This window comes from Colletotrichum paranaense (assembly GCF_030867605.1).
Source record: "Colletotrichum paranaense strain IMI 384185 chromosome Unknown Scaffold_18.1, whole genome shotgun sequence".
Taxonomy (NCBI): Eukaryota; Fungi; Ascomycota; class Sordariomycetes; order Glomerellales; family Glomerellaceae; genus Colletotrichum; species Colletotrichum paranaense.
This window is the reverse complement of record NW_026848976.1, coordinates 459,209-470,635: the sequence shown is the minus strand read 5'-3', so window position 1 is coordinate 470,635 and position 11,427 is coordinate 459,209. Positions and strand designations below refer to the sequence as shown.

Genomic DNA, 11,427 nt, shown 5'->3' with positions numbered 1-11,427 from the left:
GCCGCCAAGGAGTCAGGTTTCTTTGCGGTGAGGTTCTGGGCTCCAGGTTTTGCTGTTTCTTTACCGCTAAAAAGAACCCTGTGACGACATCCCACAGCATCCATGGGAAGGGGGGCAAGGAGACTGACTGTCACTGGACGGGACGCCTCAGCTCACCACATTCCATGAGCGAGCTTTATACCGGCCCCCCTGAAGAAGAGAAAGGAGAACCACTTAGGTCTAGGCTGGTCGTGTTCCCACCCCTTGCCAAGCTGAAACATAACTGGATTTTCTATTTTTTGCCCAAGCGGCGTAGCGGGTCAAAAATCAAGATTGAATGGCAGTCGTTTCCTAGGTCCCCTACCCATGGATCATCACCCACGACTGGACCTCTTTTTTGCTGGGGAAGGGGAAGCTTGGGGCGCGGGTTGACGTACTGCCCACATATTGACATTAGGACCTTCGGGACAGCGAGCCGAGTACCTAGTCAGAGTAGCTTGGCCTTTTAGCTTGACTTACGTAGCTCCTGTAGCTCTCTCAACCTGGAAACCTTTTCTACGTTTTTTAAAGTATCACAAGCTCGCGCTACCTATGCCTAGTGGCTGATTGATACCGGGACACGAGACGCGGATTGTATCTCGTGGTTCAGCTTGCATCATCCATCGTCTCACTATTCTTGTTTTGTCGCTGTTCATCACAAATTTATTCCTGATCACCATTTTTGAACCTCTCCTCTCCTCTGTCTCTCCTCTTCACCGCCTTATCAAAGCCATCACTACAAAAAAACAGATCATGGCGGACGCAGCAGCACCAACAGCGCCGGCAGCGGCAACAGCACCGGCAGCGGCAACAGCACCGGCAGCAGCCCCCCTACCCCAGGGCACCATTGTGTCCGCAACATCGGACCCTTCCAAGCCCTCGCTGCGATACCAGGCCGGCGGCGGTGCCAGCGAGACGGAGCGCACCGTCAAGACGCTCGGCGACTCGGTCATACCGCACCTGACAAAGATCTTCAACGTCCACGCCGGCCAGGACGACAAGAAGTGGCACAAGGAGCAGATTGCCTCGTTTGTGAAGAACGTCCAGGCCGAGGAGACGCCCGAGTGCCTGGTGGCCAACACATCTGAAGCAGCAGCAGCAGCAGGAGGAGCAGCAGCATCACCGCCAGAGGAACTCGACTTCAACGGCTTCCTCAACTACATGACCTCGTCCGCCTCGGCCATTACCAGACCCGTTCACGAGGAGGACCTGTCGTACCCGCTCTCGAGCTACTTTATCAGCTCCAGCCACAACACCTACCTGACGGGAAACCAGCTGTACAGCGAGTCGAGCACTGACGCGTACAGGAACGTGCTGGTGAGGGGTTGCCGGTGTATCGAGATTGACGTCTGGGACGGCGACGACTCGGACAATGAGGATGGCACGTCGGTGAGCAGCAGTGACGAGGAGGCCGTTGCCGCGGCTGCTGCTTCGGGGCAGGCGAAGCCGAAGAAGGAGAAGAGGAGCAAGCTTGCGATGCTCAGGGATAAGATGCCCGGGTCGCTGGCGAGTAGGCTGGAGAAGACTTCGTTGGGGAAGAAGATGGATGAGAGGATTGAAAAGTCTACGAGCCCGCCGACGGAGACGGCCACCACCCGGTCAGCTGGCACTACTGCCGCTCCCGCTCCATCTACGGCTACGGCTACCGCCTCTGCCGCGGAGAGCACCGCCGCTTCAACCACCCCCAAGGAAACGGCACTCGGGACGGAGCAACCGCCGCTGCAAAAGACCCCTTCGCCGAGGATGTTCCCCATCGAACCCCAGGTCTTCCACGGCTACACCCTCACCAAGGAGGTGCCCTTCCGGCATGTCTGCGAGACGATCCGCGACTATGGTTTCCACTCGGCCGACACGCCCCTCATTGTCAGTCTCGAGGTGCACTGCAGCGCCGAGCAGCAGGAGATCATGGTGAAGATCATGGAGGATACCTGGGCTGGCCTGCTCGTTCCCACCCCGGACGTCGACGCCCCCGAGCTGCCGCGGCCTGCGGACCTAATAGGCAAGATCCTCGTGAAAGTCAAGTACGCACCACCGCCGGGGGGCTCTGGCGTGACTGGCGCGCAGGACGAAGACTCGGAGGAGGACGGCAAGACCACGCCACCGGCACCACCACCAAAAAGCAAAAAGGCTGCGGCGAAACCGTCCAAAATCATCCAGGCGCTCAGCAGGCTGGGCGTCTACACCCGCGGCGTGTCCTTCAAGTCCCTCACGCAGCCCGAGGCCTCGATGCCGACGCACATCTTCTCGCTGTCGGAGAAGGGCGTCATGGAGGTGCACGAGAAGCAGGGAGACGCGCTCTTCCACCACAATCGGCACTACCTGATGCGCGCGTACCCGTCGGGCCTGCGCATCGGGTCGTCCAACCTCGACGCGGCCGTCTTCTGGCGCAGGGGCATCCAGATTGTTGCGCTCAACTGGCAGAACTGGGATGAGGGGATGATGCTCAACGAGGGCATGTTTGCGGGTACCAAGGGTTATGTTTTGAAGCCTGAGGGTTGGTCATCCTTTTTTCCCTAATCATCTCTACAAGTATCTTGTACTAACATCAATCCACAGGATACCGTTGCCTCAAAACCGGCTCTACCCCAGACCCGTCCTCGCCCACCACCCCACAAATCACCTACAAAACCCTCGACCTGCAGATCGACGTCCTCGCAGCCCAGAACCTGCCCCTCCCGCCAGGCGACACCCGCATCTCGGGCTTCAAACCCTACGTCAAGGTCGAAATCCACGTCGAGTCCCCCGAGGAGCGTCTCCCGGGTGCACACATCAAGGACGACGGCCGCGAGCGCGAGGGCGAGTACAAGGCCAAGACCAAGTCGAACCGCGGCGTCGACCCGGATTTCAAGGGGGAGAGCTTGCAGTTCGCAGGGGTGCCGGGCGTGGTCGAGGCGCTGACGTTTGTGAGGTTCACCGTTAGGGACGATGAGATTGGGCGGGATGATCTGGCTGCGTGGGCGGCGGTGCGGTTGGATCGGTTGAGGGCCGGGTATAGGTTTGTGCATCTCATGGATTGCGAGGGACGGTTGACGGACGGGGTTGTGCTTGTGAGGGTTACCAAGAAGTTGACGTGAGTTTTGTTGGCCCCCTTCCCGTCTCTTGGGAGGGCGGTGGTTTGAATGGGTCGAGGTGTTTCCATAGCGTAGCATTATTAGCATTCAAATTGGAGCATTATTAGCAGATTGTGGCTTTCACTTTCTGGGTAACTGTGTAAATATGGATTCATATCGGATCACTCATCAACAAATAAGCTCCGTTAAACACCAGAGAATCTGGTGTCGATCTCAGCTCGGCACAACTTAATCTGAACTTTGCGGGACGCAAACAAGCAGCGAAACCGAAGAAGCATGATGTTTCCGACGTGAATAATCGAGCACAACAATGTAAAGACACTATTATTTGTCACTTGTTAATGTTGAATAAGATGATAGGTAGGTGGTGTTCAAATGGTATTGATATCTCATTCAGAGCTCGCTAGTACATAATCATCATCGAAAGATGAAAAGGAGCTTCCGCATCAGAAGCATCCCCTTCAAGACAAAGTCCTATTTTCCACGTCAAACATCCCGATACAAACCAACGACAGGGCTGCTAGACTAGCAACATCTAGTAGTCATCGTTGTTGTTCCCGTACCCGGCGTTCTCACGCTTCGACTGGCCCTTGGACTCGAGCTTGTCGCTGTTGAGCAGATCACCCGCCTTCTCGAGGAACTTGCCGACCTTGCTGTCGCCTCCGCTCTTGTTGCTGCTGCCGTACGAGTCGGAGGTGTCGTTGTCCCTGCCACTGCTACCGTAGGATCCCGTGTTGCCAGACGATCCGTAGCTGTTGTCGTTGTCGTTGTCTCTGCGGGAGGAGCCGTAGGATCCAGTGTTACCGGAGGAGCCGTAGCTGTCCTCGTTATCCTTGCGGGAGGAGCCGTAGGAGCCGGTGTTACCTGACGATCCATAGCTGTCGTCGTTGTCACGGCGGGTGGTGGAGGAGCCGTAGCTGTTATCGTTGTCGTTGTCCCTGCGGGAAGATTCGTAGGATCCAGTGTTGCCGGAGGAGCCGTAGCTGTCCGAGTTGTCGTTGTCGCGGCGGCTGGAGCTGGTGTTGCCGTATGAGAGGGAGTCGGCGCCGGCGAGGTTGGAGGAGGTGGAGTCGTCTCCGTAGGACGAGGTCTTGTTGCCGGAGCCGTAGGTGTTGTTGTCCGACTTGCGGGAAGAGCCGTAGCTGTTGTCATTGTCGTTGTCGCGGCGAGAAGAGCCGTACGAGTCCGAGGTATCGTTGTCCCTGCGAGACGAGCTCAGCCCCGAGGAGCCGTAGCTGTCCGAGGTGTCGTTGTCACGACGGGTCGACGAGCCGTAGCTCGAGTCGTTGCCGCTGCGGCCCGTGTTGGAGGAGCCGTAGCTGTTGTCGTTGTCGTTATCACGGCGCGAGGAGCCGTACGAGTCCTCGTTGTCGCGGGTGGAGGAGCCGAAGCCGCCGGTGGTTCCCGAGGTGCCGTAGCTGTCCTCGTTGTCCCTGCGGGAGGAACCGTAGTTGGACTGGGCATGTGTTAGTAAGGCCAGCTTTGGGAGTAAGCATAGCATAGATATACTACTTACGTCGTCGTTGCCGCCGTAAGACATGATGTGTGAAGATCGGGAGGTGGTTTTTGGTTGTGAGATGAGTTGAGATGAGTTGAGATGAGATGATGATGAGATTATGCTAAGCTATAATCACGTTCGGTGAGATTGAGGGGTTCGAAGGGTATTTAAGAATCCAGATCGACTTCAGGCTGAGCCATGATGCCAATTACACTCCCACATGCGTTGGACCCTGTTATTCCAACCATCCATCCCCTCCTATCCCCGTAGGACTCCTCGGGACCCTCCTCGATCGACAAGACAGTGGTCCATCGAGCGAGGGTCGCACGCTAGGAAGATGTACGTTTACGCCATACCCGGAACCCCGTCATCCGCCTGTTGGGAACTCGGGAGTTGGGGGCCGGGAAAGAAGGAACGAGATGTGTAGTGGGAAGCTTGGTTGTTCACTCTGAGAAACCGGTCTTTTGCCTTGCCTAGCTGAAGGAGGATGGGGACCACCATGGGGCGGTAATCTGGGAGACGTTGGACCATGTCGCGCCACTTGGCACGTCAATTGGAGAAGCATTTGTGTATGCGTCCCTCCTAGGACAAAGTTGGACTAGGCCAAGATGCTGTCCATCAGCTTTGAAGGGGTGTGTCTTAGATGGTCAAGCGGGCAGGGCAGGACCAGGCTGCGGGATGGAACTGTATGAAAGTGGACTGCGAGATCCTTGATTTTCCCTTTCCGAGAGATGAGCGGGCAAAAGAGAAGGAAGCGCTCATATCCTTTGCCTAGCAAGTATCGTCATGAGTGGGAGTTGATGCCGTCCTTTGCGTCTTGTCGTAACTGAGGAATCGATAGCAACCAAGACATTAGCTATCATCTCGAGGTTTGGTACCGAGTTGAAGGGCTCGGGTAACTGGCACATGGTCCACCATTATGTCGTCATTCCGGAGACACATTAACGCATCTCCAAGATGGAAAGGTGGGATCGAGAAACACCATCTTTCCTGACGGGCGTAACGACTGCGACTTGCAGTTGACGTGTCGGCAACGCCAACGTACCAGCGATGATGTGCGAGCAAGGCACGCAATAGTCTCATCCGCAGGAAAGCCGGTGACACTACTCTCGATGTCTCTGGTCGTTGTACTCTGTAACCCCGCCACAGCTAAGAAAGGCAAGGTTGTCGAGCTTCGAGAGCTCTGGCCACGCTAGCTTTGCCAAGAAAACCTGATTTAAGCAAACATGGGACGGTACCAAGAGGGAGCTGGCATCTTGTTCCTGCTGCAGTAGGCAGCATGTAATACTGCAGTAGGTAGAATTACCCGGTTTTTCTCGGCATGGCATCACATTGGTCCTGGAAGCAGGCACATCGGGAAGCGCTGCTGGTGTGGACGACACGAATCGGGCTCCCTCCCCTCCCCCTTTTCGCCATCTAAGGTTCCTTTCATTTCATTTCCTTCCGAGAAGTAACCTGACGAAAAGATTGGGACAGTTGGGACTTCTTCCCACGGATTCGGCGCTGCCGGCGACGTCAACTTGGAACCCCACCTGTGCATCCAATGGTTGGATGGGGACGGTGGATCGGCCTGGGCTCCGGTACGGCGGTACCCCACCCGCCAGCTCGACAGGGGTTGACTGTGCCCTGCGGTCTCTCAAGGTGCAGAAACTATGTACCTCCCAGCCAGCGCCAACGACACCATCACCAGCTGAGGTCCGCGATATTACCTGCAGCTGGCCAACTGCTTGGCTGGTCCAACTGTGTCTCCACGTGCTCCCGGCGAATCGACGGACCCCGCAGTGGCGTCTGGTGTCTTTGAGTTGGCTGGAAGATCGTGCCGGCTTCTCTTGTTGTTAGAGACTTTGTAGTTGAATATCGCTTTGGAGCTTGGCTCTTTCGAGACATTCTACCCCGCGATGTCTGGAGCTATGGCCCTCTACCGTTGGCGCGTTCTGCCGCTCCTGGCGGCCTCCTCACTTTTCCCGTTCTAACTGATTTCTCTCCTTGTGTTAAGCAAAGGATCATAGATTATATCGAGCGCCGAATTCTTGGGCACTATGCAGTGAGGACGACAGCCTTCTTGTCTGTTAAAATCGAAAATGACTCAGGAATATGATTTCTGATGACCTGCCTCGTCGCACTCATGCGGTCTAGCTCTGTTCATTGACAGTATCTTAGACAGGACCGCAATCTCCTAGCCATGTCCAAACCACTACCGATGCTCTTAGGATACGGTGCCCTTCATCACCAGCTTGCCTACATTTTGCTCACGGAAACGCGTAATGAACGGCTCGTGAGAGGGTCGTTCTTCAGAACAATAGCCCGCTTACACTGGCGTCTCATTTCATATCTTACTTACATTCAGCATCTTGAGGCAGCAAGCGCCACTTTCCACACCGGAAGATCACGAAGTAACGGACAATAGACTCTTACTTCCCAGCCCTACAGCACGCAACAATCGTAATGCTCAGGATCTAGCGCAATCCGGGCGTAGCTCGACAGAACTAGACCCCAGTATGGCGTGCAGATATCACTCGTCCGTTGTCCGAGCATGCATGCTAAGGCTGGCTTCCAAACGCCGCGAAGCGTCTTGAGCAAGTAGATTCCAAGGACGACGTGAGATGGCGAGATGTCCTTGAGATCTTGGCACCTGTTAAAATCCCACCATGAAAAGATCGGCCACAGTTAACATAAGACATTATCACACATGTCTCTGTATTGTGTGATGAAACATCAAGCTTCTGGTTCAAAGGTCTTTAAAACCCATTTATGATCCTGGGCTTTGGGAGATCTCTAGCTCTAAACAGACATGTTACATGAGTACATAACTTCGCCCTTTAAGGATGGTCCCTGGCACACTCAACCCAAACATTAACGAAAAAGAGGAAATTCAACAGAAAAGCAATGGTTCTATGTAGATCGTGACGCTACTCAGGATGCGGTGACCTGCCACTCGTCTATGCACAAAGCACTTTCTTCTCTATCCTATGTAGTAATTACCACTGCTTGTTTCTCAATAATAAACTTTGGTAAAACTTAGCGGCTCTGAAAACCGTTAATATCCTGCCGGCTCGGGCTTGACCGGAAAGGCGGACGCATCATGGTTCCCACGACATTGGTTCTTCCAGTCAACAGGTGTGTACTTGTCGACAATGGACTTAAAGGCGGCCTGGGCCCGGGTCAGCCACACCAATCACTTCACAAACGAGGTCTGGGAGCTTACCAGAGTACAAAAGGACTCATCACCTTCAAGATGGTTGCCAGCAGCCTTGCAGCCGGGGATGATCACCGGCTCATCGTTGTACCGAAGCCTTACGTAGTAACCGTCTAGCTGCTTCTTCTCGGCATCTGTCAATGCGGGGGTCGGCCTACGGCCAATGCCTGGCGGAGCCGTACCCGGCGCTGGTGTACCAGCACGGCCGATGGAGAACCATGAGCCGAACCAGCTCGCATTCTTGGGTGCCTGCGTTGGAATTGATGAAACCTGGGGATCGCGGAACATCTCAACAGCGATGTGGCTCGTGAAAGGAGGCCATTTGTCTGGACCAAAGGCACCCAGGCTGGCTAGTATACCCGCAAGAGTGGTATCATGGCAGCCACTCATACCAAACTTGATAGGCTTGGGAGCTGCGCTAGCTTGCTTGATCTCGTAGGCGCCATCTGCCGGACTGTGTTCGACGCTTCCGACCATACGAGCGACAATATCGCCCATCAAGCCACCTATGCCAAGTGTGCGATACTCCTGGCTCTCGCCGTATCCGCTATACCATTCTTCTACACCAATTCTCTCAATAATGGAGAGTACCTTGGGATCGTAGAACTCCGAGGGCAGCTTCGTCTTCGGGCCGTGTGCGCGTGATGCGTTGATGGTATCCATGATTCCACTAAGCCTAGGCTTAGAATCAACTGCAATGAGTTTACCATCTTCCATCCATTTCCCGAGTTTCTTGTTCAAGTAGCCCATCTCCGGAGTATTGTTCCAGCGCTCGGCAGTCCGCTGGGCGAATGCGCGGGCGAGAATATTGAATCGCCGGCAGTGGCCTTCGTTGGGAAAGAGAGTCTCGTCTGGCTGTACCCGCCCTAGGATCGTGAGTGCGGGGAGATCGGGTGCCCGATGCCTAGCCGGATATAGGCCAGAAATGGCTTGTTGAAGAGACTCCAGAGCTCGCGGGACCGGCGTTGACCTAAGATAAAGAGACTCCGCGTCGGTGAGGTCTGTGGGCAAGAAGCTGAGTCGATCAACGTAGAGATCACGAAAGCGTTTGCCTAGTTGGTGGGTGGTCTCTCGGCCGCGGTCCGTAAGCATGCCATGATCACAGATATCGTCAAGCTCGCCCTTGGGGCCGGCAACGATTACAGGACTATCGTCTTTAGAACCGAATCCCTCGAGACGTCTCTTCCAATCGAGGTATGAGTATTCACCGGTGTCCGGATCGAGAACAGCATTTCGGAGGTGACGAACAACACTGCAATAGGGCCAATACTCCGGAAGGCCGGTGTTGGAAAAGCGAGGGTTGACGGGAGTTCGTTCGCCGTGCCGGAGAAGGATCTGCACGAGCTGGAGCTTGAGCTGTGGAGGGTACAGCTGGCGCAGCTCGGCGTCGGTGTAAGGTTGGCGAGGTTCAAGGGTAGTCATAGCTTCGGAGATTATTCTACGGCTCGGATAGGTAGATGGAGGAGATCAGGGAGCCCGGAGGAATGCTTGCGCGACGAGGCCTGCCGGGGGGAGCACAATGAGTAAGCTCAACAAACAGGGTAATGCATGGGACGACGACAATGGCAATGGAGGGTGGGAAACGAAGCTCGAGAACTGTATGTGTTTGTGACAAGACGTTGGGGGAATCTGTTTGGCGAGGCGGTTTGGTCTAAGCCTCCTTGAGCTACCTTACCTTGTCCTTCCCTGGATGCTGGAGGGCATTTGGGTAGGTACCTTGTGCTTTCCTTACGTACTCCATACTGCAAATCGCGGACGGTGCATTGGATTTCGCGGGGCAGGGATGCGACACTGAAGCCGGGCCAACATGGCAGTCGCGGTCGCTGGCGGGTGAAGGCTTTCCATTGGGTTGGCGGCTTGGCCTGGCAATGACGTCCCTCATAGGTACAAAGGCGCCTCGGAGATGCAGGTGCAAGCGCGGGTAAGGTCTTTAGCTGCACCTGCAGATGTGTCTGGTAATTAGTGGGGCGATAAGAAATGTTATCTGATGGGAAGGCCAAAGGCCAAAGTCCACCTCTGCCCAAACAGCACTGAAGCTCCAGATCCGTCCGTGGGTGGAACTGGAAGCCACGGAGCGTGGAAACGTGCTTCGTGCTGGATGGCTCGGTATAGATTGCTGCGTTGGGCGTGCCGTACATCAGATCAGTCCAAGTACCTTAAGAATCCGGAATCTGGAATCACCATGGAACGTCCAAGCAGGCCAATCTGAATCCTCGAGCCTCGAAGTTTGCGAGTTTGAGTTTACCATCAGGCCATTTGAGCGAGCTTACTTTTGCTAATAACACCTTATATCCGCATGTTCTCAGATACCCGAGATTGTGTTTTTTTTTTTTAATGTACTGTACCTAAGGCAGGCATGTCCGGTAGGCAAAGAGGTATAGATACCCATCTCCTCCTTAGACCGCATTTATGCATTCATGATGAGTTGACGCTGTGTGTTTATATCGACACATGTGAAATTGGTATTCTCCCAGTCCACCTGTACCCGTTCGCGCTGATAGTAATTCTCCATACCCCCTCCACAATTATAGGCATCAAAGTCAACCAGGGAAATCGACAGGAAAGCTTGACAAGCTGACTGGGCCGATCGACATGGCAATGCCGGATCATCGGGTGCCGCAGGGTCCGTTGCTGCCGGCCGACCAAGTGGGCTATAGGCATTGGCCAATGACGCAGGTTCCAATTGGTGGCTAAGACATGGTGGGGCGGGAGCTAAGACGCAGACAGCGCATGTGATTATGTCAGTGGCATTGGGCAGAGAATGGAAGAAAGAGGCAAGAACCTTGGAAAAAAAGATACGCCCGCTGACTACGGAGTACTACACCTAAAAAAACAAGCATTACTCGAATCGCGGTCTCATCCTAGAACGAGGGACACCTAGCGGTTGGATCGTCCAGAGCGCCCCTGATGCAAAACAGCGCAACGGCGGAGAAGAAGACGAAGACGAAGAAGAAAAAGAACATGTGCTTGGCTTCTTCCAAGACCACGTCCCGCACACTGGCCTTGACAGAGCAAAAGCACAGCTGTCTGCGCAAGAACTCTCCCACTTATTGCCGTTATCCGTGCCTCTCTGACAGAAAGGACGGTCCGGTATGGCAATTGGGAAGCAAATGTCGGTCGAGCGCGGAAGAAACAGCTGTGAGATGAAGACACAGCGATCTCTAGTCTAGCCGCATTCGATATTTGGCAGCCTGAGCCTGAGCCCCTTCCTGCCGGAGATCTATTCGATGTACTCCCGAGAAGGATGCCCCTGGTTCTCGGGCGAGGGAGGCGCAGCTCTGTGCATATCAGACTTCTGGTCTTTGCTCTTTAGCACCTACCGTCTACGCAACTACTACGGTACACAGCGGGAAGAACATCAGCAAGCTTCCCTTTCATGCTTCCATTCTTCAGGTTGTGCGGTCGTGTGTGTTGGCTATTACCCACACCTCGGACTGAGGCGAGGGTGGTACCTTGCCTTTCCTTAATCGAGTTTTCTGTCAAGGCAAGGCACGCACGCACGTCAAAGGTAAGGTACATTCCTTAGTCCAAAGGTACGGATGGGTAGGACGGGAACAAGTGGGCACACGTGGGTTGCCTACCCTCCGTATAGATACGCGGTTAGGTACTCTACTTTTCTAAGTAGAAAGGTACGACTACCTTAC

The 11,427-nt window shown here is 54.7% G+C and overlaps 4 protein-coding genes across 4 annotated transcripts; 2 read left to right on the top strand and 2 right to left on the bottom strand.

Moving 5' to 3' along the window:
* Window positions 1-771: 771 nt before the first annotated feature.
* Window positions 772-3,092, top strand: CPAR01_15210 (phosphatidylinositol-specific phospholipase C; the record flags this gene model as incomplete). Its single annotated transcript, XM_060499459.1, has 2 exons — window positions 772-2,512; window positions 2,575-3,092. The coding sequence occupies 2 exons, from the start codon at window positions 772-774 to the stop codon at window positions 3,090-3,092; spliced, it is 2,259 nt and encodes a 752-aa protein (XP_060341891.1).
* Window positions 3,093-3,624: 532 nt separating this feature from the next.
* CPAR01_15209 (mold-specific protein MS95) lies at window positions 3,625-4,629 on the bottom strand (the record flags this gene model as incomplete). The annotated part of the gene is made up of 2 exons (XM_060499458.1): window positions 3,625-4,545; window positions 4,606-4,629. 2 exons carry the CDS (start codon window positions 4,627-4,629, stop codon window positions 3,625-3,627), a joined length of 945 nt encoding a protein of 314 aa, XP_060341890.1.
* A 2,995-nt stretch (window positions 4,630-7,624) lies between these two features.
* Window positions 7,625-9,205, bottom strand: CPAR01_15208 (histidine acid phosphatase; the record flags this gene model as incomplete). The annotated part of the gene is made up of 2 exons (XM_060499457.1): window positions 7,625-7,738; window positions 7,793-9,205. 2 exons carry the CDS (start codon window positions 9,203-9,205, stop codon window positions 7,625-7,627), a joined length of 1,527 nt encoding a protein of 508 aa, XP_060341889.1.
* Window positions 9,206-10,690: 1,485 nt separating this feature from the next.
* CPAR01_15207 (uncharacterized protein) lies at window positions 10,691-11,096 on the top strand (the record flags this gene model as incomplete). The annotated part of the gene is made up of 2 exons (XM_060499456.1): window positions 10,691-10,895; window positions 10,954-11,096. The coding sequence occupies 2 exons, from the start codon at window positions 10,691-10,693 to the stop codon at window positions 11,094-11,096; spliced, it is 348 nt and encodes a 115-aa protein (XP_060341888.1).
* Between the last annotated feature and the right edge of the window lie 331 nt (window positions 11,097-11,427).